A 26,364-nucleotide genomic window follows, 5' to 3' on the forward strand; every position below is an offset into this window, starting at 1 on the left:
TGTGAGGACCAAACAAAATCTGCTTGTGGGTCTAATGAGGCCGCCTGGCCGCCATTTTGCGACCTCTGGAAGAAGGAGAAGATTCGAGAACAAGGACAGAACCCTGAGAAAGACCCACGTGTAAGGGTTGGGCAGGGAGCCGGAAGACAGGAGGAGAACCAGGCAAGTGTGGTGTTCTAGAAGCTGAGTGTTTTTCTGAGGAGGGAGTGATACGGATGGACTGTATGAAAAGCCACTGAAAGGGGAAGAAGCAGCCTTTGCCGTTTCCACCGGGGTGGAAGTTCCCCTGCAGGGGAACACGGATTTGGATGCAAAACAAATTGGTCAAAAAGAAATGTTTCCAGTTGCTGGTTTGGCCATCTTCGGCCAGTGATGCACTCTTGCCCTTAACACTGAATTGCGTGAACCAGAGAGACTGTCGTGGCCTAATCACGTGCATATTCACAAGGACGAGGCAGAAGAAAGTGCATGGTTATTGGAGTGCCCAGAGAGTGAGAACAGATCTCGATGCACAGAACTCGCCTCTCTCTCTCACAGGCAGGTGTCCCCGAGAACCAGCCAACACCAACGGAGCAAAGCTCTTGGGAAAGCTTTCCTCTGAGTGCAAGGTACTCTCAAAGCTGCCTAAGTGCAGAAGAAATAGTGAAAACCTTAGAGCAATGGGGTTAAGCCCCAGCTTCTGCACTCATCAGCTCTGTGACCTGAGCCTCAGTTTCCCCATACTGTCAAATAGTTACTACCCCATAGGCTTGTTATAAGGAATAAGTGTTCTAGCTCAGCACAGCCCTTGACACAGGAGAGCTGATTGTAGCCACGGTTGTCATTGGCTGAAACACACTCTTAGAAGGCAAAACGTGGTGGGCAGAACGGCTTCTAAAAATGCATCCCGAGTCACCAGAGTGTCCAGAAAGGTTATAATGGAGTCATTTGTTGGAAACATCTTCTTTTTGACCAGTTTGCCTTTGGATCATGATCTGTGGTTGGAGGCAAGACCGGGAATTCATGAGAACTCTCACAAATGAGCAAATCTGGCAATGTGGCAGGACAGAATTGGAAAAATACGTGTTTTGAGGCAAAAATGCTAAAACACTAACATATTAATAGTTGCAAACCTGTCTTAGGTGAAAGAAAATTCCCGTCTACCACCTCCAAAGAAAAATTATGAGCTGGGCGTGGTGGTGCGTGCATGTAGTCTCTGCTGCCTGGGAGGCTGAGGCAGGAGGATTGCTTGAGCCCAGGAGTTTGAGGCCAGCATGAGCAACATAGCAAGCCCCTGTCTCTAAAAATAAATATATGAAAAAAAGAAAAATGACACCTAAAAGGGGGTGTTAAGAATATATTTGTTGGCTGGGCATGGTGGCTCACGCTTGTAATCCTAGCACTCTGGGAGGCTGAGGTGGGTGGATCGCTCGAGGTCAGGAGTTCGAGACCAGCCTGAGCAAGAGTGAGACCCCGTCTCTACTAAAAATAGAAAGAAATTATCTGGCCAACTAAAATATATATATAGAAAAAATTAGCCGGGCATGGTGGCACATGCCTGTAGTCTCAGCTACTCGGGAGGCTGAGGCAGAAGGATTGCTTGAGCCCAGGAGTTTGAGGTTGCTGTGAGCTAGGCTGATGCCACGGCACTCACTCTAGCCCAGGCAACAGAGTGAGACTCTGTCTCAAAAAGAAAAAAAAAAAAAAAAAGAATATATTTGTTTAAAGGTACACAAAACTCACTAAGTATTTTCCCACCATCTTCAATTTTTTGAAAATTAACTTTTAAAATGTATCAAGTTACACACATTAGTACAGTTTCATAAAATCAAAGAGCACTGAAGTGTGGGGAATAGAAAGTGTCCCCGCACACCTCACTGTCCCCTGTCCCACCCCAAACATACACCCTGAGCAAACCACTTTCTTCCCCAGAGGCAGATATACCAGTCTGATGTTTGAATTTACATGCGTATGGTTGTAGACATATTTAGTTCCTTAATTATTTTTATACGTGGGGTCAAAGTGTCTGTACGTTGTTAACTTGCCTCCTGCCCCCGCCCCCTTAAGTAGTGGCCATCTTTCTACATCATTCGTTACACTTGGCTCTATGTCCCGTCTTCGAGTGATTGCCTCAAGTAGTTACATGGATGCATTCCAATTCCACAAACCATCCTGTCTGTGTAAGCTGTGTGTTGATGTGTAACAAACCCCACCGCCACTCCATGGCTCAAAACAATAAGCATTTATTGCCTCACAGTTGCTGTGGGTCAAGAATCCAGGCTTGGCTTAGCTGTGGGCGTCTGGCTCAAGGTCTCTCAAGGTCACAGTCAAGCTATTGGCTGGGGCTGTGCTTTCATCTGAAGGCTCAAGGGAGGGGCCACTTCCAAGCTCACGCACATGGTCCTTGGAGGGATTCAGCTCTTCGCAGGTGGCTGGGCCTACAGCGTCAGTTCCTTGCTTGCTAGTGGCTAAGAGATCTCCCTTGGTTTCTCGCCTTTGTAGGCCCCTTAATATGGTAGCACACGATGTGGCAGCCAGCTTCTCTGGAAGGGAAGGGGGTACCCAAGGTGGTAGCTGCAGTCTTTTTGCACCCTCATCTTGGAAGTGATGGCCCATCACTTTGGCCAGATTTTGTTCACTACAGGAAGCTACTAGTACCTTACCAGCCCACACTCGAGCTGAGAGGGTAATGCAAAAACATAAGCCTAAGGGGTGGGGGGCATTGCTCAGGCTGCCACACGGTGTTCGTGCAGTTGGGCAGCTGTGCGGTGTTTTACTGATATTAAACATGCTACAGAGGATGAGCATATACACATATTCTTTTTTGTTGTTGTTTTTTGCCCATTTGCGCAGGCATGCCTGTGGGATGCATTCCTAACAGCAAAATTTCAAAATTGAGCATGCCAATTTTATTTTTATTTATGTGACTTTTTAAATATTGAAGTTGTTTTTTGGCATATATAAAATCTTCATATGGTTCACACTTTGAGAGGTTCCAGAAACCAACCTGATGCACAATCTCTCAGCTTCCTCTGGATGTCAACTGCCAGTTTCTTCTGTGTCCTTTCAGAGATAGGTACAAGCAGGTAGAAACAAATAGAGAAATATATTCATTTTTCTGACTTTTGTACCCGGTGGCAGCCTACTTTATTCTGTAGGTTACCTTTTTTTAAAAAAAAAAAAAAATCTAACATCTTGAAGTTTACACCAGGACAGAAAGCCCTGCATTCATTTTATTTATTTTTATTTATTTATTTATTTTTTTGAGACAGAGTCTCGCTCTGTTGCCCGGGCTAGAGTGCCGTGGCGTCAGCCTAGCTCACAGCAACCTCAAATTCCCGGGCTCAAGCGATCCTTCTGCCTCAGCCTCCCGAGTAGCTGGGACTACAGGCATGCACCACCATGCCCGGCTAATTTTTTCTATATATATTTTTAGTTGTCCAGATAATTTCTTTTCTATTTTCAGCAGAGATGGGGGTCTCACTCTTGCTCAGGCTGGTCTCGAACTCCTGACCTTGAGCGATCCACCCGCCTCGGCCTCCCAGAGTGCTAGGATTACAGGCCTGAGCCGCCAAGCCCGGCTCCTGCATTCATTTTAAAGGCTGCATGGTAGTCTCTTGTGTGATTGCCACTGGTTTTTTTTTTTTTCCCCTTTTTTTCTTTTTTTTAGTGTGAAATGAAGTTTATTGAGGAAGGACAAGATAGGTTCACAGAGCAAGAGCAAGACACATTTGCCACAGATGACAAATGGACCCCCTGTCGTAACAAGAGGCTGCCACCATTTTCTCAATTAGTCCCCTATTCTCGGCCACTGATGATGTTTGATCTTTTGAAGTGCTCATTTTAAACTGTGTCAGAACTGCCAAATTGTCCCCTCCATAAAACATTTCGCCTACCAGCAATTATACCAATTTGTTCCTCATCGATTCACCTGGTATGGGTCACACTGGCTGCCAAAGAGGGCAGGACATGTGGCCGTCTCCATGCTCCTTGCCTCTGAAGTGAGGGGGAAAGACCCTGGGTTTGGCAGTAGGGGGGTCTGGCTCTTCTTACCATCTGGGAGCTACTAGAACAGTCTGTGCTGGAGGGCCGATGGCAGGTCTGAGAGGTGCTGCAGTGACAGGGGTGGGCAGGTCCCAGCCCCAAGTTGAGGTGATGGCCCTGGGGAGGTGGTCTCGGCGGGAGGGGCAGAAAGGAGAAGGCTTCACTCCCAATGCCCCTTATTTTTTCCACGAGGTGGAGGCCAGTGCCTTCTGCTGAAATTAAAAAAGAATCTGCGCCCTGTCCTCATCCCCTACTTCTCAGCCTGCGACCTCAGGCTCCTGCTTCCCGGTGTCTGGTTTCCCCGTCTGTGGCATGGGGATCGTAGCATCGTCAGCCTCATGGCCCGGTGCGTGAGAACTCAGTGAGTTCAGACGTGAAGTGCTTAAGAAACATTAACTACTATTACTGCTTTTTCAAGAATATTTTTTTAAAATTAAGTGATACAGGCTGGGCACCAGCTGTAACCACCGGTGCATCCCACTCTGGTGGATACTGGCTGAGAGTCAACCAAGCTGTTCTTGGGGACCTTGAATAGGGTGGAGGAGGTTGAACCAATCTCCGGAAGACAGAAGCTAATCAGGGAAACGTATAGACTACCAGGGAGCAGCAGCAGGGTCGAGTTGAGGTTGGAGGTCATAAATTTGCAGTTCATTTGTTTGAAAACACATGTAGGGGTTGGGGCTACGACGGTGAAAAGATGGGTGTGAGCAGGAAGTGGCCAGGTAGCGCACCTTGCTAGCTTTTCTCTCAAACTGCAAGGCAAAGATCTGCTAAGCTGACCTGGAAGGAACCTTTTGAGAATTAAATGAGAACTGACAGTTACATGCTTAACGGTAACCGCGCACCACTGTGGGTCATTCCTGCACAGCTGCAGCTGGAGGGGAGGGCAGGTCTGGCAGAGGGGACGGTGTAGGCAAAGGCCTGGAGGCTACAGATGACAGGGCACATGTAGTGAGCAGACAGATGGGATTAAAGAGGTGTGTGGGAGACAGAGAGGAAGGTCAAACTATGTTATGTTAATTAATAAATCTCAGTGGTTTGTGGCTGGATTACGGTGCAGTAACAACCCCCAAATTGCAGTGGCTCGAAATAGCAAAGGTGGATTTTCTCACTCGGGAGGATTGTTTCCTGCCCCTGTGACAGTCTGGCATGGGTCAGGCTATTCCCCCTGGTGGCTCTCCTCCAACAGTGGCCCAGGGGTCCCACTGCTTTCATCCAATAACCAGTGCCTCCATTTCGGAGTCCTTGGTCTCCAACACCGGGAACAAGAGCAGTAGAGCAAGGGCACAGAGAGCTCCCACCAGCAAGAACTCCGATCGTCCCTAACTACAGGGGAAGCTGGGACAGGTGGTTTCCTGGTGTGTCCTAGAAAGGGACGGGGTGGCAAACACAGCCCACTGCCTCTGTAGAGTGGGGGAGGGTGTTCCAAGTGGGATGTGCACTTAGGGAGGTGATGAGGTCACAGCAGACCTAGATTGCCCGGCTGTGGTGGGGGTATTAAGTCAACCTTCACTTGACAGATGGTTTTTCAGTTACGGCTCTGTGCTGGGCTCTTGGGCTGTAGCTGGGAAGAAGCTAAAGCTAACCGTGGTCATCCTTACAAAACTCCCAATCTAATGTGGGAGATAAGTAATTACAAATTATGAGAAAGTTGTTGGAAGATATATAGAGCTTTGTAGAGCATGTATCAGGCAGGACTTTTGTTTAAAAAAAAAACCCAAAAATCAGTAATCCTAGCACTCTGGGAGGCTGAGGCGGGAGGATCACTCAAGGTCAGGAGTTCGAGACCAGCCAGAGCAAGAGTGAGACCCCGTCTCTACTAAAAATAGAAAGAAATGATTTGGACAGCTAAAAATCTATATAGAAAAAATTAGCTGGGCATGGTGGCGCATGCCTGTAGTCCCAGCTACTCGGGAGGCTGAGGCAGGAGGATCGCTTAAGCCCAGGAGTTTGAGGTTGCTGTGAGCTGGGCTGACACGACTGGCACTCACTCTAGCCCGGGCAACAGAGCAAGACTCTGTCTAAAAAAAAAAAACAAAAAACCCAAAACTTTATTTTATAATTGCAAAGAAAAAAAGAAAAGAAAAAGAAGGCTGAAGTGGGAGGGTCCCTTAAGGCCAGGACTTTGAGACCAGCCTGGGCAACATAGCAAGACCCCCATCTCTAAAAAAACTTTTAAAAATTAACCAGGCACGGTGGTGCATACATGTAGTCCTAGCAGGAGGATCACTTCAGCCCAGGAGTTCAAGGTTACAGAGCCATGATTGCACTACTGCACTCCAGCCTGGGCAGAAACAGAGCAAGACCCTGTCTCTTAAAAAAAAAAGAAAAAGAAAGAAAATCCCAAAACAGAGATAACGTTACTCCCATTTTTTAGTATAAAACATTTTCATTTGTCCATGTTGCCTTCCTGTCCTTGTCTACGTCATACAACTTACATGTACTCCTGGTTTGTCCTTTTAGTAAATCAGTACTATCAGTCAATCAGACTGGTAGTTGATGGGCTAAACAAATGTTGCTTAAAACGAGATTTTTGAAAAAGACAAATCTGTATCAGGATAGGCTGGATTACGGTGCAATAACACCCCCCAAATTGCAGTGGCTCAAAATAGCAAAGGTGGATTTTCTCACTCATGCTGTATCCAATGTCAGCTTGGAGCCCTTGCTGACAGATCATGAATGTTGCCAAGCGACACGGTAAAAGCTCTAGTCTCACCAGTAATTACATGCTCCGGGCTGGATTCATGTTTGTCACTTTTGCTTATATCTCATTGGCCAGAACTAATCATGTGGCTCCACTCAACCATAACGGGCTCAAATGCTGGGCAAGTGAGCAGCCAGAAATATATGGCAAGTAGCACCAATGGCCAACACTTTCCATGTTTTCTTTGAACCAAGAACGTTTAACCAATCATCTCTCCATGTGGGGCCAAGACCTTTTCTTTTAGTATTGGTTTCTCAATTAGCAAGCAAGATCATATTCTTGTATAAACTGCACCCACAAACCACAATGAATCATCTCATTTTTTTAAAGTATTTTTTTTTTAAGTGGCTTGAGAACCGAAAGGCACTTTGGAAGCAATTCAAGGGCTGAGTTTTCCTAGGTTTTATAAGCTTTTCCATTCAATCATTTACAGTTGCGTTGCTTGCACCTAACGTGGCAGCATTTTTTTCTTTTAACAACTCGCCTTTATTCTTTCTAATGCAAGCAGCCTGGTTTGCATATAAACAACTCTTGCATTATTATTTCATTAGTTTGATAGTGAATTATTAATTTAAGAACAACTGGTATAAGCAGGTTTGGGAACAAACAGCTGTCTCTCTGGGAGTATGCAGCCTGACATATGGAAGCAGAATTGCTTAGTCATAATAGTAGCCTGCTAGCCTCGGCATGGTGTGATAAGATGAAATGGAAAGTGTCTTTCAAGTTGGCAGACTGCGTAAGTGAGATAGTTTCGGAGTATTACTGTTAGAATATCAGCCTACATTTTCATTTCACATTCTGACACGAGTCTGCATTTTGCTCACCCTGGAGTGTATCCTGGTATATACCTCTCTCCACACAATCTTGGGTATTCATACCCACACATGTGCCCTTACTGGGACTAAAGGATAGGAAGGTATTAATTGAGTTGAAAACAGGAAGGATGGGGAAGAGCTCATTTGGAGAGGGCAGCAGGGACGGCAGTGAGGAGTTTGGATATAATTCTAAGGGCATTGGGAAGCCATTGGGTGGTTTTGATTAGTGGAATGAGAGAGAAGGTGGCAAGAGTTAGGAGGTGTCATCCAGGCAAGAGAGCTTGCTGGCTTGGACCAATGAGGATGGGGAGAAGTGAGGATTTGGGGAGATTAAGGAGGCTCCTGTTTCTATGGGTTTTTTTCTCCTTCCTGTTGTCAGCAATAGGGTGTCCTGACATGGCTGATTAACAGGGTTCTGGAGGTCCCTGTTGATATCTAACTTGCAGTTTATGTCCAGGGAGCACTGACTCCCCACTGGTCACAATCCAGGTCAGACTGGGGGTTTACGGCTGGACTCCACTCAGACCTTGGGGAGGAGGCTCAGTGGGGCAGGGAAATACGACCTGGCCCAGGGGTTCGCCTCCCACTTCACTGGCCACTCCTGTCTCCTTTGCTGGTTGCTCTTCATGGCTGTGACCCTGAAAGGGATGGAGCGTCCCAGCCTTTTCATGATCTTACTATCTCATTCAGTCTCATCGACTCAAACACTGACGACCCCCACATTTCTCTTTGCAGGCTGGTGTATCCACATTATTTAGTCAGCATCACAAATGGAAGTAGGGTTCCCTCCCCAGCCTCCTTGTACAGTCTTGTCAATTGCAGTAACTGGCACCTCTGGATAGGCAAAAACTTTGGCATTACCCTTCACCCCTCTATCTCTCTGCACAAATCCTTTGGGCTCCAGCTTGAAAACAAATTGTGAAACTGACCACCTCCACTGGGTCATCCTGCCCGAGGCCCATTCCGTCTGTGCCTCTTGCCTAGATTATTGCCACCATATCTCTCTCCTGCTTCCACTTGTCCCTGACAATTTTATTGTCACCACGGCAGCTGGAGGTATCCTTAACATTTTTTAATCTTTCAAAAGTTATTCTTCAGTAGGCAACACTTGCATATGGTAAAAATTCCAAATACTCTAAAAGAGTAAACCTAGTCTCCTTTCCATTCCTCAGAAGTGACAATGGCTGCCACCTGCTTCTGTAGACTTGTAGAAATATTGCGTGCATGACTCTTGTTTACAATGTAAACGAGACTGTCACTGCTTTGTTAAAAATCTTTTGGTGGTTCCCCAGCAAAAGGAGACTAAATCCAAATTCTTTCCCGTGGCCTACAGGAGCCTGCCTGTAACACCCAGCTTCTCCCCACTTCTCACCGCTCTCCTCCACCCTCACTCAGCTCCAGCCACACCGGCTCCTTTCTTTTCCTTCCACTTTCAGGATTCATGTCCTTGCTGTCCTTTCATTTTAGCACACTTTTCCAACCTACCTGGAATTGCAAGCTGTTCAAAGGTCGCTATCCTGACTTCCCCTGCTAAATTTACCTCCTCCTGGTCACCATCCCATCGCCTGTGCTCTAGTCAACACATCACAACCTGTGATTGTTTTCCCCAGTGGACCGTGGACTCTGTGAGGGACCTGGTCTAATTTGGTCATCGTAGTATACTCAGCGCCCAGTACAGAACTGGACACGTTACTAATAACAGATTTTTTTAAAAAAAGAAAAGCTAACAATCGAATAGTTACGGTGCCAAGCACTTATCCTGACATTTTATTAACTCATTTGATGCTCATAACCACTCCAAGGTTAAACATTATTCACATTTAAGAAACAGTGAAACTGAGAGAAGAAATCTTACAAAACTGCTAGTAAGTGACTACGAAGTCATTTTAGTTGAGCCATTAAGTGAATCGACGAATGGCCAGGGACAGACAGAAGCTTGGAGGAGTTGAGGGGCGGTGGGCGGAGCCCGGCGCGGGGGCCAATGGGCACGCGTCTGTGGCTGGAGGGGACGGGGGGGTCCTCCTGGGCCCGCTGGCCCCGCCCAGGCCGCGCGGGGCCTGCTGGGAGTTGTGGTCCCTAACCCACCACCCAGCCACGTCACCGCCTGCAAACCCCAAGCCCTCTCCTGCGTGGTGCAATCCGTACCCCACGCCTCTTGGTAGGCTCCCAGGCCCATTATCCGCCCTCCCCTCTTTCCCGAGGTCTTTTGGTGTAGTCTTCTGGCTCCGCGGTCCCGGGGCTCTCGGTAAGGTCTCCGGTGTTCCGCCCCCAGCACGGATCAACTTGGTGTCGTCTCTCGTCCCCCCGCCTTTGGTGTCGCCTTCCGTTCCCGCCACGCCCCCGTGAAGTTGTTTCTCGCACGTCCTCCCAGTTCCTCCCCCCTTGCTGGAGCGCCCGTAGTCCCTTCCGATCGCACATTCCCCTCGAGCCCTGCGTTTCCTACGCCCGCCCGGGTTGGTACGCGCCGGCCACGCCCCCGCACGCACTTGGTACGCGCCGGCTCCCCCGCCCGCCGCAGTGGTTTGGCTGCGGCGACCCCTCTCCGGCGGCGCGTCCCCCGCGCTTGGTACAGCTCGGCCCGTCTCCCCCGAAGCCGCGCGCCCGCGCCCTCAGTCGGTGGAGCCCGCAGCCCTCCGTGTGGCCCGCGGCAGCCCCCAGCCCGTCGGCCCGCGCTCGCCATGGTCCGTCCGCGCCGTGCCCCGCACCGCTCCGGCGCTGGCGGCCCCCTCGGGGGTCGCGGCCGCCCCCCGCGGCCCCTCGTAGTCCGTGCCGTCCGCTCGCGCTCCTGGCCGGCCAGCCCCCGAGGCCCTCAGCCGCCGCGGATCCGGGCCCGCTCGGCCCCTCCCATGGTGAGCCCCCCGCCCTTTTTCCAGAGCTTTCCACGGCCCCGCCCCCGCTGGCTCTTCCCCTGGGCTCGTGCCTTTGTCCGCGGCCCCCCTCCACTTTGGGGTCTCTCTTGTGGCCCATGGGTGGTCCCGCCTGGGGTCAGGTTCCCCCGTGGAACCCCTGGTGGTACGCGCCCGACTCTCCCCTTTGTTACGCGTTTGGGCCGGAGTGGGGGGGTATACGGGGGCGGGGCGGGCTCAAATTACTGCTGACTCCGCGTCCCGATTTAAATGCGGGGTGGGGGCCGGCGGGAAGACGGCCGGCATGCGCGCTTGTTTTTCCAGTTGGAAAGTTAGTCTCTCTGCGGGCTGGAAATCTGGAAATGGGGGAAAGGACTGGGGGCTGGCGGCGAGCGGGGGGGGGGCGGGGGGCCCGCGTTTGCACTCGCGCGCCCAGATGTTGCACCCGGGGGCGTTCTCCCCTGGGTCTGCACGGTGCTCGTGGCGTGCGCACTCAGAATTTGCACTCTTCGTCCAAATGTGGGATGCCTTTATGGATTGCAATGATACCAGACCTTAAACGTAAATATTTAGCTTTGCAGATATGTTAGACTGCACACGCTTCCCCAGACCCAAAACACGCACATGCTTTTCAGAAACCTTAAAGGCTTATCTGAGGTCATAAAACTGCACATAGCTTGCTCCGAGGTGAGATTTCCTCTGGGCTTGTGTTCAAGCTCACTTCTTAAATACACTGCCCCAACGCTGTTCGTGGCAGAGCTATGTCAGTTCTACTCAAGCCTCAGACAGGCTTCCTGGGCTGTTAAACACGAATACCCAGAGTCTGATCACCTCCCAAAACTTCCAGCATACCCCTCCGCTCCCCTGCCTTCAGCTTTCACATCTAGTTCCAGAGTGCTTCCTGAGTCCTTAAACATGCATCCTAAGGCATTAAACCTCAGTCCAGATATCAAATGGGCTTCCCTGTGCAGTAAACAATAACAAATCAGATGTCAGACACAGCGCAATTTTGCACACCTTGCCCAGATGTGAGATTTCCATTAGGGTTGCACTTTAAACCTAGTCATTAAAAGCGATCCTCCTATCTCGGGTTTTGGGCAAGCATTCCTGGTCTTTACACACATGGCTGCAGATCCAAACACCTTTCGAGTCCTAAGTCAACCCACTCTCCCAAACAAGCAACCGTTAAATGTGTTGCTGGAACTTACATTGGGCCCTTACGTGCATTCACCTGATCTTAAACCTGTCTTGGTGGCAGTAAATGCGTACGTGTGTGGCCATGTACACAGTTCTAAAACATGTGCAGTCCAGATAGCCCAGTTCAAAATTTGTAAGTTGCAAGCACGCCGTCATTTCGAAAGCCCTCCAGCTGTGTACATTAGCTACATTTTCTCAGGTGCTGTAAATCCCGGGCTTCGCCACCCAGCCTCCATCTCAGACGTGCTCCAGCCTTAAACACACACCAGCACGTTCTCACACCAACATGCTCTCTGGTTTTCTCCCTGATTTTGTACGATTGCCCAAGTGCCAGAGTCGCCTGCCCAGGTGGACAGCATGTTTGTTCAGGTGTTAGTTCCCACAAAATAAATTTTTTTCTGCCTGTTGTTATTCTGGGACAAAAGATCTCGTTTTTCGTAGGAAATTTGGAAAATACCCATTCGTAATAAGACAAAAAGAAACCACCGTTATGAATTTTTTTTTGCTGCGATTTTCATGGGTTTCCTGCTGCCCAGCTGTTTCTAGAGCTTTCTGTTGTTTGAGATGTTTTTGGTTTTAAAAAGATTATTGGCAGAGTGCCCTGCGAGTAGAATTTGTAGCTTTGTTTGGCTTTATTGCTCAAACGTTTGTTCTCCTGGGGTTTTGCAAGTGTTTTGGTGTGAGACCCCTCCAGGTGTTGTCCTGCTTCTCTTCCAAATGTTTCCCCACCTCCCTGCTGTCTTGCTTCTGGTTGGTTCTGTTCCTTTGTAGGTTTCTGGTTGCTTCGTCCCTGCGTCGCTGGGGTCAGCCTGGTGCGTGCAGGGCAGGCCGAAGGCCTGGAAAGGTTGGCACTGGCACGAGCCAGAGGGGAGTGTGAACTTTCTCTTGAGGTTGACGAAGAGTCTTAGGAGGGTTCTGAGCATGGGAGGGACGGGGCAGGCCAGTGTGCCAGACGGACCAGGCTGGCTGTGCCTTGTGGGGGCTGCAGGGAATCCCTGGGCCCAGCCTGGGAATGGGAACTCCCTGCCAGCTGGCTGGCGCCTCCCGAGGCGGTGGCATTCCAGGCTGAGCACAGCTGGGGCGAAGCCTGGAGGGGAACAGGCTTTCAGGACTCTGCTTGGGCCAGTGTCGTGGTAACCAGTGGGCTGGGGGGGGGCGGGCAGCAGAAAAGGACATGAGGGTCAGCCTCTCCTGGTCCTGACCACTGGGGGAAAAAGTTTGGAAGTTTTCAGCAGAGGATTTGGGTCTTAATATTGGGATGTTGTCACCTCTGGGATATGTAGGCTCTGCCTGTCCTTGCAGGTCCCCTGGCCTGTTTTCCCACTCACTTCCCCTCCCCCCATCCAACTGCAGGAAGGTGCTCGGGTCTTCGGGGCCCTGGGTCCCATCAGTCCCTCCTCGCCCGGCCTCACCCTTGGGGGTCTGGCTGTGAGTGAGCACCGGCTCAGCAACAAGCTGCTGGCCTGGAGTGGCGTCCTGGAGTGGCAGGAGGTGAGCTGGTCTGTGTCGGGTCCCCTGTGAGTTCCTGTGGGGGCAGAGGGCTGGCTTCCAGGTTCCCGTCTGTCCCTGTGGGTGGGGGACAGGTCTGGGCGTCTAGGCTATTGCTGTGACGCCCCTCCTGCCCCCACAGAAACGCAGACCCTACTCTGACTCCACCGCCAAGCTGAAGCGGGCCCTGCCCTGCCAGGCCTACGTGAACCAAGGCGAGAACCTGTGAGTGCCCGGAGGCCAGGCGGCTGGGTGGCGGGGGCAGCGGGTGGCCCTCTCTGACCTACCCCTTCCCGCAGGGAGACTGACCAGTGGCCACAGAAGCTGATCATGCAGCTGATCCCGCAGCAGCTGCTGGTGAGACCTGCGCCCCGTCCTTGGCCCACTCCCCAGAGCACCCCACGTCCCAGCACTGACCCAGCCGTCCCTTTGTTGTCCCCAGACCACGCTGGGCCCCCTGTTCCGCAACTCCCAGCTGGCACAGTTCCACTTCACCAACAGAGACTGTGACTCGCTCAAGGGGCTCTGCCGCATCATGGGCAACGGCTTCGTGAGTCGGGCAGGCGGGGCGCGGGGCGGCACCCTCATTAGCAGAACGCTCTGGTGACCCCAGGCAGCGGGAGGCAGAGCTCTGCCCAGGCCATCCCAGGCAGGGTGCTGGGGCCCCGGCCATGGCTCCTGGGGACCTGGGGTAGTTGTTCCCTCTCGTGGCATCTCAGGCCCTGTCTACAAATTAAGATCTGAGGAATTCTCAGTAGAGCAGAGCCAAAGCCACCCCAGGGAGCTTCTGGCTGAGAGCTGGCTGTCGGGGATGTGAGTGAGTAGAGGGACCTGGGCTGGCCCTGTTGGGGACACAGCACATAGCAGGGACCCGGGAAATGGGTGTGGCTAGGGGCAAGAGTTTGTGTCGGGGGCTCGGTTTCCTCATCTGTGAAATGGGCTAACAGTAGGCCTTCGTAGGGTCACTGGGAGGCTGGAGCGAGTGAGTTTCTGTGAGGTGCTTGAAACGGTGTTTTTAGTACACGATGCTCAGTAAACACAGCTGGACGCGGGGCACGGGGTGGTTCGGGAGGAGAGGGCCAGGCTGCAGGCGGTGCTGGGGAGGGCTGGGAGCGAGTCGTCTGCCCAGTGGACTTGACTCTGGGATCATCCCCGGTCCCAGTTCCCCTTTGGCACAGTCTGCCTCCCCGGCGTCCAGGGCGTCATGTGCGCTGCTGATGTCCAGGCGGCTCCCTCTCCCTCAGCACCTGGACACACCGAGCTTGTGCCTCACTCGCTCAGCACCGTCTGCTGAGGACCTGCTGCGCCCAGCCCTGGGGCCCCAGTGTATAGGGACAATGGATATGAGCACCTGCCATCCGTGTGGCCTGGGAGGCCAGGGGTGGGACCCTGAGCGGGTGGTCCCTGGGCTGGCCCCGGGGTTGAGAGGTTGGGCTGGCAGCGTGGAGGGGAGAGTGTTCCAGGAGGTGGGCCAGTGGGGGTGGGCGTGAGCGTTCTGGGATGTGCACACCCCTTTGTTCAGACGCCATAGTTGGGGACAGCTGTCGGGCTCCTGTCCTCCCGTGTCCCATCAAACGGGCACCAGCACCTCATTTAACTGATTTACGTAGTACTTGCTATACGTGCTGTTCCACCCGTTTTACAGATGAGGAAACTGAGGTTAGAAACAGGAGGTGGCTTACCTTCGGCCACACAGGCAGTGGCAGAGCCGGGTTTGCACCGAGCAGGGTGCACAGCACTCGGAGCCTTTGCAGGGTCCTCACACCCCAAACGTGGGTCCCTGGTGCCACCCTTGACCCACCAGTCACTGCAGGGTGGGGGCAGACAGTGAGATGCACATCACATGCTCTTGTTTTGTCTGCAAGCCCCTTGTGAGTGACACAGCCTTGACTTTGAGGGCTTCTGTCCGCTGACGACTCGCCGGATGGGGCGGCCCTGGGTTAGCGTGGTGCGCGAGCGGCCCCTGGCAGTGCCCGCAGGGTCCCTGACCTGCCGCCTCTCCCCAGGCGGGCTGCATGCTCTTCCCCCACATCTCCCCCTGCGAGGTGCGGGTGCTCATGCTCCTGTACTCGTCCAAGAAGAAGATCTTCATGGGCCTCATCCCCTACGACCAGAGTGGCTTCGTCAACGCCATCCGGCAGGTCATCACAACCCGCAAGCAGGTATGCCAGCTGAGCTCTGCCTGCCCCCACTCGGGGACAGAGAGGAGTTAGGCCCAGGCCAGCCCCTGGCCTCCCCAGTCACACGTGGCCGGACTCACTGTGGGCAGAGGGTGATGTGATGGCAGGAGCTGGGCAGCCAGAGAGCAGGCTGAGGCTCATTGCTGTCAGAGCTTGGTGGGAGAAATGGCCTCAGGAGGCTTCCGGGGGTGGGGCTGGCTGGGTGGCGCTCATCAAGGAGAGGAGGGCCTGTGTGAGGCCAGAAGGCTCTGGGGGGTGACCCTGTGTCCTGGTCACACCTTGCTAATGGATGGTGCCCCCTTTTCTCAGAAGTGTTCCAGCTTGTGTAACAGACACGGCTGCCCAGTTATTAGAGAGATTCTGTGGGCTTCGTGCTCTGGGTGAGGGGCTGGGTCTCAGGGCACTGGGGAGCCATGGGAGGCTCTGAGCAGGTGACGGGGAGGGCCAGCTCTGAGGAGTTCCCTGAGGCTGTGGGGCCAGGGCAGGAGGATGGCTGGGGCTGACAGACCAGCGTGGAAGGAAGGGACAGGAGGTCCCACACAGCACTGAGGTTTCCCAGGAGGCTGGCCCCCTCTCCCATCCCTCCTTCCCCTCCGACAGGCAGTGGGACCTGGTGGCGTTAACGCAGGCCCAGTCCAGATCGTCAACAACAAGTTTCTGGCGTGGAGCGGCGTCATGGAGTGGCAGGAGGTGAGCCCTGGGTGGCCTGGGGATCTGGGGTCGCCGCATCCTCGCTGAGTCCGGGCCATGAGGGGTGCTGGGGTCCAGGCGTCCCCCTGAGGTCTCCTCTTCTCGTCTCCCTCAAAAGCCCAGGCCTGAGCCCAACAGCCGGTCCAAGAGGTGGCTGCCGTCTCACGTCTACGTGAACCAAGGGGAGATCCTGTGAGTGCCGGGCTGGGGCCAGGGGCGGTGTCTCTGTGGGACGGGCCGCCTGACGCTCCCCCCTCGTGCCCCACAGGAGGACCGAGCAGTGGCCGAGGAAGCTGTACATGCAGCTCATCCCGCAGCAGCTGCTGGTGAGCGAGGGGGGAGGCCTCGTTCCGGGTGGCAGGCGGGGTGGCAAGGGCGCTTCCCCGGCAGGTCCCGCGAGCTGGCAGCTGGAGGAGCAGCGGCTGAGCGGGCTGAAGGCGGGCGCGCGGCCAGGCGGGGGACAGCCGCGCGGCCAGGCGGGGGACAGCCGCGCGGCCAGGCGGGGGACAGCCGCACCTGTGCAGCAGGTGGAGGTGGAGCTCTGAGGCTCCGGGGAGCCCAGGACTGAGTGAGGCGGGACTGGGGTGACGATGGGCTGTAAATGTGGGGAGGCGGAGGTGGCCTGGACCCAGGCAGTGGCCGCCAAGGGTGGGGGGGGAAGCAGGGGCATTTGAGACTGGCCTAGCGGGACCCCCAGGGGCCGGGGCTGGTGGAGGAGTGGGGCGAGGGGCAGACTCCGGGTTCCTGCTGTGGAGGTGACACTTGGCGAGCACTGTGGCGCGTGCCGCATTGATGGGTGCCTCGGTCCCGTCCTGGCCCGGGCCGCTGCGGGTGGAGGCTGAGCGCGCGGGGCCCCTCCCCGGCCCGCAGACCACCCTGGTGCCGCTGTTCCGGAACTCGCGCCTGGTGCAGTTCCACTTCACCAAGGACATGGAGACGCTGAAGAGCCTGTGCCGGATCATGGACAACGGCTTCGTGAGTGGGGCCGCGGGACCGGGCGGGGGCCGCTCCGGGTGGGCGACGCTCAGGTGAACCGAGTGCCGGTTTCCTGCACCGACTGGGGAGGTGACGGCAGCCTGAGGTTGGGGACACTCCGGGCTGTGCTGGTGGCTCCTGGGAGCTGTCCTCACCCCGCCAGGCAGGGAGGGCTGTCTGCCTCCAGCCCACGGTCCCAGGGTACCTGGCGGTCATCTTGTCCGCTTGCTCTCGGCTGAGTCCTCTCTCGGGGCCTCGGTGGGTCTGCCTCCTGGCTGCTCGCGTACTGGGGTCTCTGTCCCCAGGTTTCTTTACTGTTCCCTTGACATCAGTTTGTGTAATAACAGCCATGAAATCGTGCACTCGAGGGCCTGGCTGTGTATTGCGTTTGCATTAAAGCAGCGTCATGGGGTTGACAACATGAGTTCCCTCGGGAACCCTGCAAAGGCCCCGCGCACCCCGGGCCCCACTGCCTCACCCGGTGCAGGGCGGGCCTCCACTGGGTTGCTTGGGCTCCTGCGTCGGGGCTGCGGGCTCTTCTGGGCACTGTTGGCTCGGGTGGGTGATGCAAGGAGAGGGCACAGGGACCGCCTCGCCTGCCCAGGAGCTCTCAGAGAGCTCCCTCTGCGGACCTGTCACTCACTCTGTGGTCCCCAGGCAGCGCACAGAGCTAAGCCTTGCAAGTCTCTCGAGTTCTCAGCCTCGGTTTCTCCTCTGTACAGTGGGGACCGTTCCTGTGTAGGGTCCAGTGAGACCCATCAGGGACGGACGCAGGGAGCATTTGGTCACTGTACCCATTGGTGGTGGTGTCGTTACACAAAACTGCTGGTCATCACATGGGGACGGAGCTGGGAGGTTGCGCAGCCCCGCCTCCCCTTCCAGCCACTCGGAGCTGTGGCTGGGGGCCGCTGCTGCGCACCTGTGTCAGGTGGTGGCGGCTCTGTGCAGCGGGCACTGCGATCTCCTTGGAGCTTGTTCCACACAGGTCCCCGGGGCCCTCTGTGCAGAGCCCCTTGGCCCTGAGCCCCCCTGTGGCTCTTGGCCGCTGTCTCCTTGGCCCCCCAGGTTGGGGTAATGGCGGTGCCCACCCCTGGGGGGCCATGAGGACAAAGCAGTTCGGATGCACCTGGCTCACGGCGCATTCCGTGGCACCAATCCTGGTCTGAGGGACGCTGGCCCTTGCAGCGGGGCGTCCCCTGACACTGCGCCCCGCGCCTGCCAGGCCGGCTGCGTGCACTTTTCCTACAAGGCTTCGTGTGAGATCCGCGTGCTCATGCTCCTGTACTCCTCGGAGAAGAAGATCTTCATCGGCCTCATCCCCCACGACCAGAGCAACTTCGTCAACGGCATCCGGCGCGTCATCGCCAACCAGCAGCAGGTCCTGCAGCGGAACCTGGAGCAGGAGCAGCAGCAGCGAGGGGTGAGGCAGGGGTGTTTGTGCTCCCCCGGCCCGTGCCCTCACCCAACCCCTGCCCTCACCCGACCCCTGCCGCTGACTCTTACCTCGTTTCCTCCCACAGATGGGGGGGTAGTGGCCACCTCCCAGGCTGGGCCCCCTCCGGGAGTCACAGACGAGGCCCCCGCAGAGACTGGTGAGTGGTGTGACTGTGTGGTGTGCAGGACGTGCTGGGGCTTTCAGGAAGCAGCAGGGTGACCCTGGCCTTGGGAAGGCCAGAGCAGTGGTCTCAAGCTGCCTGGGAAACTCCAGCCCCACCCGCGGTAGGGAAGGGGGTTCCCGGGGCAGCAGGAAGTGCAGCACCCAGGCCTAGGAGGGGGACTTGGGGGCTAGTGGTGGTGGTGCAGCAGGGCCCGTGCTCCAGAGCCCTGGGCCAGCCCCTCCCACTGTGTCCCCTGCCCCCAGGTGAGATGCTTCTGAGCTGGGGCCCCTGGGGACTGCAACTGCCCAGCAACATGGAGGACAGCGTCCTGAGGTCTCCAAGGATGGTCCCTACCCTTGTATGTTGCCCCAATAAAGCCTTTTAAAACCTACCTGCTGCCTCCGCTCACTGCCCTGGGGCCGGCCCTTCCCCCTGGCTACAGTCCTCAGGCTGGTACCATCCGGGTCCCCTGAGGCCCAGGCCCTGAGTCTGTCTAGATGGCACCTGGGAACGTGTGTCTGACAAGTTTCTAGGGGAGGCTGGGGGCCACGCCTTTGCGATCACTGTCACTGGAGCTGGGAGGCCAGACAGGGCTCAGTGTGGAGCTGCTGCGGTGGCTCCCAGCTCCGACAGGCCTCGTTTGGGCTGTAAGCAGAAAACAGCTGGGCTGCGGCACTCCCTGCCTGTGTGGTGGCTCCAGCTGTGGCGTCCCAGGGCTGGCCTGGCTCCTGGCGTCTCTGTAATGTCCCAGCGGCAGGGCCAGACCTATGTGCACTGGGTTCCCATCCAGTGTCAGAACCTGGGCCCTGGGTTTTGTCCTCATGTCATTGAAACAAGGTCTAGGTTGGGCCAAGGGGCTCACTGCGAGCTCTCGAGGGGCCCACTGAGGGCCTTGCCCCCCAGCTTCTCCACCCCCCCCCCCCCCCCCCGTCTGAAGTGCCCACAGCCAGGTCTCAGGAAAGCCTAAATCCCCCCGCAGGGCCTTGGCAGGGTCCTGGAACTGAACACAGGTCTCCCTCCAAAGCAAGCTGCGTCCGGACCCAGAGGGACAGATGGGCAGAGCCAGCCCCCGGCCCCACTTACTGTTTCCTGACAATGTCCCTAAAGCCTCAGTCTGTGCAAGAAACAAATGGAGCCGCCTGAGGCAAGCCCTGGCCTACCCCCAGTGAGGACCCCCTTCCTCCCAGCAAAGCGCGGGCCAAGCTCGAGGAAAGCAGCGTTTATTGCGGACGGGCGCGGCTCAGCCGTCGGAGAACTGGCGGTACAGCCGCTCGAGCCGCGGCTCCGGGCTCAGCCGGAACGGGATCTCCAGGATCTCCGAGAAGCCTTCGGCCAGCGTAGGGGCCTCGAACTGCTTCCTGGCGGCGGATGGGACAGTGAGGGGAGGCCAGGCCGCTGCCTGCCCGCTGCGCCACCCTACGCCCGCCCCCAGTGGTACCTGTAGCCAAACATGACCATGTCCGACACGGGTGCGTGGGAAGAGCTGGTCATCTCGCGGAACTGCGGGGGTCGGGAGGGCGGCAGGCCCGGGGTCAGGCCGGGGCAGGGGCTCCGGGGGGCAGGAGGGCTCGCGGGGCGCAGCGGCTCACCCGGTTGTTGTGGCGCGCCTGCTCCAGGGTGGCGGTGAAGAGGAAACAGCGGCAGGGGACGCCCGCGTCTCTGGCGCACTGGATGTACCTGTTGGGCCCCAGAAGCTGCAGCGCTGTCCGTGGGCCCCAGCCCACCCCACCCCACCGGGTGCCTCCCACGTGACCCTGGTACCTGGCCCGGCTGGGGACGTCTGGGTTCGTGTTGTCGATCACGACCCGTTTCCTTTGCTTTAGAGCTGTCTCACACGTGGTCACACACCGCTGCCAGGAGCCCAGCGTGTCCTGGGGTACACGGGGAGAGCCGGTCACAAACGGGGAGAAGACCCCGAGACGGGGCAGAGAAGCAGGGGTGCACAGCAGGGCAGTGACGGGAGAAGCGTCCCCAAAGCGAGACGGGGGGCTGAACACAGTGGGGGTCTCGCAGCCAGACTAGCATACCCTGTTCACGTGGACGTATCCCGCGGACACCAGATGCTCCTTGAGGAAGGTGGACTTCCCGGCTGTGGGGGGCAAGCGTCAGTGGGTGGCCTGGGACCAGCGGGCGGGGGCTCGGGCATCCAGAGGGAGAGGCCAGGGCGTCTCACCCCCGGGGAATCCCACGGCGACAACCACCTCCGGGTTGGAGCTCAAGAGGGAGCTGGACTCAGGGAGGCAGAGAGGCCCCGAGTGGGAGATGGTCCTCTGCGAGGGGCCGACAAGACGCGTGAGACCCTTGCCCCAGGCCCAGGGCCCTCCCCCGCCCACCGCGGGCCTCACCGGGTCGAACTCGGGGAGCTCGAAGCGGGCCACTGGCCACTTGAGAAAGAACTCCTCCGGCGTGGCGAAGGGCAGGCCAAGGTTGAGGGCAAACTGGGGGTGAGGGCAGAGGTCAGAGGGTGGGGCCAGACCCGAAGGGGCGGGGTAGAAAGCAGACAGGGGGTGGGGCCTCACCAGGCGATCTGCACAAGAGAAGTCCTTTTTCTTCCGCCCGGGGGCCCAGTTGGCTGGGCGTCCGGCTGCGTCTGGAACACAGGACACCCCCTCTCTCCACCAGCAAGCCCAGACAGGGGGGCCCAGCCCAGCCACAGGAGCCCCCGGGCCTTACCTCCCACGAAGACACTGTCCCCGATGGAGATGGGCACACCCTCGTTGGCCTGGGAAGGACAGGCAGTGAGGACCCCCTTCCCACGGCTGTCTGCCGGGCTCCTTGGGGCTGCTCCGCTTGGGCTGTGCCCTGCACCAGGCCTGGTCTCTGACTTTTCACGTCCTCACCCCCATCTGGAGCCCGCCACCATCACCTCTGCCTGGACGACTCAAATCACCTTGCTCCAGGCCTCCAGGCCTCCGCCTCTGATCCCGTCAGTTCCCCAGGCGGCCACCAGGCGGCGCCAGTGCCCACGATGTCAGCTGGCAGCCCCTCTCCGCAGCCCTCCCTGGCTCCCACCTCACTAGGGGAAAGCAAAGTCTTCACTGTGGCCCACAAGACCCTGCTCTCTCCCTTCGCTCACTCAGGTCCAGCCACGTGGGCTGCTCCACTGCCAGTAACCATGCCAGACCCGGCCCTACCTCAGGGCCTTTGCACTGGCTGTTACTCTAGTCTGCGCCTCTCCCCAGGCATCCATGGCTCCCTCCCTCACCTGCTTTGTCACCTTTTCAGAGAGGCCATCCTTGAGCACTGTAGCTAAACCAACACCTTGCTTTGTCTTGTTTCACTCTGCTATTTTATACACAGTCTACCCACTCACAGTCCCGCCCTCGCTGCACACTGCTGTCGCGAGCGTGTTTTCTCGTTCACTAATGTCTTCAGCTCAAGAACGGGCTGAACTTCAGAACAAATGCACACACAGGAAGGAATGAATGAACAAATGAGCAATGTCTCTCTCGACCACTCTGATTTTCAGAGTTTGAGAGCACTGTCCTCATAAACGAACACCTAGGATGTGACAAGTACAAACAGAGGGTGGGGACCAAAGGAGGACAGGAGAGGAGGAGTGAGAAAGAGGCCTGGACCAGAGAACCAGAGCGCAGGCTGGAGCAGGGAAGAGGGTGGCAGTGGGGCAGGGGGACAGGGGGATCGGGGGCCAGTGGCAGTGCAGCTCACCTGCTCCTGCAGATGGTCCCACATGCCAGTCACTGGCTTCCGGTATAAGCCTGCGTGTGTGGCCACCAGCACCTGTGGATGGAGAGGGGTCACACCATCCTCAGCTCCCCCTGGAGCACCCACTGGATGCTTCCCCAACCCTCACCAATGCAGGGAGAGCTGCCAGTGACCCAGAGCTGGGTTTCTGTCAGCATAATCCCCCTGAGGTCTCCGCCCCTCATCCCAGGGTCTCTGCTCGGCCTCTTCTTCAATTGGGGTCTTATACCCCTCTCTGGGTCTCCCACATAGCCCCTCAGCCTCTTTTCCAGCCGTACCTGGAAGGAGACCCCCAACTTCTCCACCACAGCTTCCACCTTGGCCTTGAACTCCTCTGCTGGCAGCTTCCCACGACCAATGCCCATCTGGTTGGTGAAGATTACCAGCTGGGGAGCAGATGGGTGTCACCAGGCGCCCTCATCACCAGGGCCCTGGTCTGACCCGCGGTGCACACACATGCACACATGCATATACAGATCGCGTGCACACACCTTGTAGCCCTCGCCTTCCAGCTCCCGGAGCTTCCTCGGAATCTCTGGATATAAGATCCTAGGGTGGGTAGGAAGCAGTAGGGGTCACCCGGGGCCCGGAGGTGGACTCCAGGCCTCACTCACGCCCTTCTCTTGCCTCTTGTCACCTCCAGTCACTGGGTCCAGTGGGAAAGACCTTCCCAGAAAGTGTGGTGATGAGGGTCCCGTCCAGATCAAAGCCAGCCACCTGGTGTTGCCAAGAAAAGAGGAACAGCAGCACTGTGACACCTCTGACCCTCCTCACTCAGGCTGACTCACACCAACCCTGTGAGGCAGGGTCTATTACTACCTCCATCTTAGAGATGGGGAAACGGAGTCACACAGCACCTGCATGTCTGTGTGAGGACATGGCACAGCAAGAACGTGTCACTGATGCCCCAAGTGCAGAGCCTGAGATCTTCACTGCCTCCCACTACCCCTGCGCCCCCGCCGCAGTGCTCCAGTCCTTAAAATGGGGGTATCTTAGCCACCTTTCTCCCCTGGCCTCCTCCACTGCACAGGGTTAATAACCATGACAGTAAAAACAGGAGCAAAGCTTTGATCGGTGCTAAGCGCACATCAGGGACTGTGCCACATGCTTTTCATGGAATCACCATTGTAGCGGTAAGAAGTGGGACTCAGAGAATGTGGCGGTAACAGCCTTTGAACTCAAGTCTCTCTGGCCCTAAAAAGACACTCCTAACTCCTGCTGACATGGTCATGATCATTGCCGATTACTGGGTGGTTACGTAGGTCAGGCAGGAGCTGACATACACCATTGTCCCCATGCTTATAATGACCCTGTAGTTTGCCATCAGGCCCATTTCTCAGAACAGTACATGGAGGTTAAAAGAAGTTGAGAGACGGGGGCACACAGCAAACTTGGGATTAAGTCCCCAGTATGTCACCAATCCCTTAGCCCTCACCTTGCGCTGGGGCTTCACCCCAGATGGTGTGAACACTAACAACTTCCCCAAGTTCTCCCAGCCGGGGGATGACTTCCGCATTCGCTTTTTCTGCTGCTCAGCTTCCTCTTTCTCATCTGAAGCCACCGGAGGGGTGCCGGGTGGAGTATCTGGCTGGGATCCTGGTGTGCGGGTCTCTTCCCAGCGCAGGGTCAGCGGGTGGAGGCCGTTGACCAAATATAGCGTGTCCCCCACCCCTAGAGTGCCCTCCAACCCCGGCTTCAACTCCTGAGTCCCGGCAGTTGAGGGGTTAACTCCCAGCTGCAGAGGAAGAGGGAGCAGCTGTGACTAGCTCCACCCCCACAGGACACCTCCTCCAATCAAATACCCTGGGAAAGGACTTATACTTTTCTGCATCTACCAATCAGACCCCTAAGCCCCACCTCTTCATTACATACCACCAATTAGGGCTTTGGAAAGATTACAGGTTTCCAGTGTTGTCCCATTTGAAAGGAAACGGACACCTCACTGAAGGAGGCAATGCTTTACCGGCCACACCTCCTTCTCTCCCAGCCAATCAGATTTTTCTAATGGGTCTTCACCTGCTAGCTTGTGATTTCTCCCTGAACCCCACCCCCAGGCCTTACTTCCCCTTTCAGAGGAACTGGTACCTGTTTCACTGCCACTGTCCGGGTCTCAGGATCTGCAACCAGCTCCACTGAGGGTGGAGGAGGTAGAGTCAGGATTTACACACTTTACTGATTGATTCCCTCATTGCTGGGGAGTGTCGCCAGCTGCAGGCTATAGCATCCATTCGGGAGGAAGTAGGAGGCAGCTTGTTTCTAAATTGGATTGGCTCCTTGACATGCAATAGCCAGATAGAGGAACTAGGACTACCTGACACTGGTCCTTGCCCAGGGACAGGACGGGTACTTTTCTCTACAGAAGTGGCTTCCTCCTTGACAAAAAGTATGGCTAGATGCAGGTGCTGGGCTTGGCTTGTTACCGTCCACCCCTTCCTAGAGACATTTACTTTTCTCCATAGGATCGTCTCTCTGGAGGGCAAGGGTTGTGGCCTGTTTCAGGCCTTCATGATGACCTATGAGCCTCTTTCTCTGCCCAGTGACCATTCTCCCGTGAGTGGCTCCATCCCCTCTCCTCTAAAGGGTCTGCCTAGTTCTAAGTCAAGCACAACCTTTCTCTTCCTGTGCTCCCCACAAGGCACCTTCCAACTTCGGGACTGGCTACACCACGCAATTCCACCTAGTAGCCAACCGTCTCCCTCACTGGATTAACTGTTCACCTTTCCCACTGCCAGTGTTCCCGCTCCAGAAGCAGGCCCCGTCCCGCCCACCTTGGTTTCGGGAGCACTTCCGGTCCGTAACCTGGGTCAGGGGTCCCCGGCCCAGGACCAGGGCTTGCCCGCCTGAGGGCAGGAAGATTGGGGGCGCCCCTCCAGGGGGGCTCTCCAGCCACAGGCGGCCCTGGACCTCCACTTCAGCCATCCTGGGTGCCGGCCTAGGGAGGAAGCAGGTAAATGGGTTTCAGCTGCAAGTCGCCCGAGGTCGCTACAGGAAGTCCCGCCTCCTCCCACTACCACCAGAAATTCCCTCCAGCCTCTAAGGGCTCCGGAAATCCCACCCCCTCGCCGCCCTCGGGCTCGCGCTGTTTCCCAGGTGACGACGCCGGCTCCATTTGTCGGCAAGGTGGGATCCCTACTTCCCCAAGGCAGAGGCCAAGAGCCTCCCGCTTGCCCCTGTCTCGCCCCCACACTCACCCGTGCCCGCCGCTTGGGCTCAGGCGTCACTTCCGACCAAGGCGCGGTTGCTGCCCGAAGTGTTCGGCTTGCACCTCGGCTGACGGCTCTCTGTGCCTCGGCGGACGGAAATGACTTACCCCACGGGGGGGGGGGGGGGGGGGCGGGGCCTTGGCTCCTCCCACGACGGCAGCCCCGCCCCCTTCCAGACCTCTGGCTCTTAGGGTGCTTCCGCAGCTCTGGCCTTCATCTCTCTTGCTGCAACGTGACGCTTGGGCCAGTAGGGGGAGCGGATCCTCCGTTCACAGATTTTCTTTCCACTTTGACCTCTAAGCTTTCTTTCCCATGTGATGATCATTGTTAGTCGAAGTAGCCCCCGTCCCGGACAGCACCCCTAGTCCTAGGTCGTTTGTTCTTTTGCTTTTACCCTCGATGCTGCAGTTTTCCCGCCTATAAAGGGGATCATCGTTTCCACTTCATGGTGTTACTAGGATTAAAGGAGTTAATACATACAAACAGCTTATAAAAATGTTTGAGTGGTAGTAAGCCCCCTTTAAGTCTTGTCTATTGTTAGCACTCTTCCCGTGGTGGTCTCACGGGAGATGGAGATTCCGTGTTTACCTGGTTCTAACTTCGGACCAGGTTCTAGCTGCGCTCTAACTTCCAGTCATCTTCTTACCGTAGGAAACGCCCGGCTGGAGGCTCCTGGCTTTGCTGGGGAGTATGTGGGCTCCAGAGACTGATTCCTTACGGACCATTCCGCTTCCAACACTCATGCCCCTGAAGATTGAGGTTCCATGGTCACACAGGACTAGCATGCTCCCCTACCCCATGAATCTCCGTTTTCTTACCTATAAAACGGTGACAGTAATTCCAACTCTACTCTGAGAACCAGATGCTGCTCATTCAGTTTCAGAAAGTTTGTTAAATGAACACACGTAATACTCCTCACACTCATTTGTCAGAGGTAAAA

The 26,364-nt window shown here is 56.1% G+C and overlaps 2 protein-coding genes across 2 annotated transcripts; one reads left to right on the forward strand and one right to left on the reverse strand.

Annotated features, from left to right (window-relative positions):
* The first annotated feature begins 9,634 nt into the window (after positions 1 to 9,634).
* Positions 9,635 to 18,508, forward strand: PTOV1 (PTOV1 extended AT-hook containing adaptor protein). Its single transcript, XM_069458284.1, has 12 exons — positions 9,635 to 10,391; positions 12,939 to 13,076; positions 13,216 to 13,298; positions 13,373 to 13,430; positions 13,516 to 13,623; positions 15,080 to 15,235; positions 15,854 to 15,943; positions 16,062 to 16,135; positions 16,212 to 16,269; positions 16,814 to 16,918; positions 18,141 to 18,338; positions 18,439 to 18,508. Exons 1-12 carry the CDS (start codon positions 10,221 to 10,223, stop codon positions 18,448 to 18,450), a joined length of 1,251 nt encoding a protein of 416 aa, XP_069314385.1. The 5' UTR covers positions 9,635 to 10,220; the 3' UTR covers positions 18,451 to 18,508.
* A 923-nt stretch (positions 18,509 to 19,431) lies between these two features.
* On the reverse strand, positions 19,432 to 25,524 carry PNKP (polynucleotide kinase 3'-phosphatase). Its single transcript, XM_069458283.1, has 17 exons — positions 25,413 to 25,524; positions 24,990 to 25,153; positions 24,307 to 24,353; positions 23,657 to 23,956; positions 22,859 to 22,938; positions 22,713 to 22,770; positions 22,500 to 22,607; positions 22,186 to 22,257; positions 21,190 to 21,238; positions 21,036 to 21,106; positions 20,862 to 20,954; positions 20,690 to 20,786; positions 20,544 to 20,605; positions 20,278 to 20,387; positions 20,106 to 20,193; positions 19,955 to 20,016; positions 19,432 to 19,874 (listed from the first exon to the last, which is right to left on the reverse strand). Exons 2-17 carry the CDS (start codon positions 25,138 to 25,140, stop codon positions 19,757 to 19,759), a joined length of 1,566 nt encoding a protein of 521 aa, XP_069314384.1. The 5' UTR covers positions 25,141 to 25,153; positions 25,413 to 25,524; the 3' UTR covers positions 19,432 to 19,756.
* Positions 25,525 to 26,364: the final 840 nt, after the last annotated feature.

Source organism: Eulemur rufifrons, chromosome 24, assembly GCF_041146395.1.
Source record: "Eulemur rufifrons isolate Redbay chromosome 24, OSU_ERuf_1, whole genome shotgun sequence".
In the NCBI taxonomy this organism is placed as follows: Eukaryota; Metazoa; Chordata; class Mammalia; order Primates; family Lemuridae; genus Eulemur; species Eulemur rufifrons.

Coding starts and splice junctions, on each gene's coding strand:
- PTOV1 (XM_069458284.1), top strand. CDS start 10,221: ATGGTCCGTCCGCGCCGTGCCCCGCACCGCTCCGGCGCTGGCGGCCCC. Junction 13,077..13,215: donor GCGTCCTGGAGTGGCAGGAG/GTGAGCTGGTCT, acceptor CTGCCCCCACAG/AAACGCAGACCCTACTCTGA. Junction 15,944..16,061: donor GCGTCATGGAGTGGCAGGAG/GTGAGCCCTGGG, acceptor CTCCCTCAAAAG/CCCAGGCCTGAGCCCAACAG.
- PNKP (XM_069458283.1), bottom strand. CDS start 25,140: ATGGCTGAAGTGGAGGTCCAGGGCCGCCTGTGGCTGGAGAGCCCCCCT. Junction 23,957..24,306: donor GGACAGTGGCAGTGAAACAG/GTACCAGTTCCT, acceptor CTTCCTCTGCAG/CTGGGAGTTAACCCCTCAAC. Junction 21,239..22,185: donor GGGACCATCTGCAGGAGCAG/GTGAGCTGCACT, acceptor TGTCCTTCCCAG/GCCAACGAGGGTGTGCCCAT.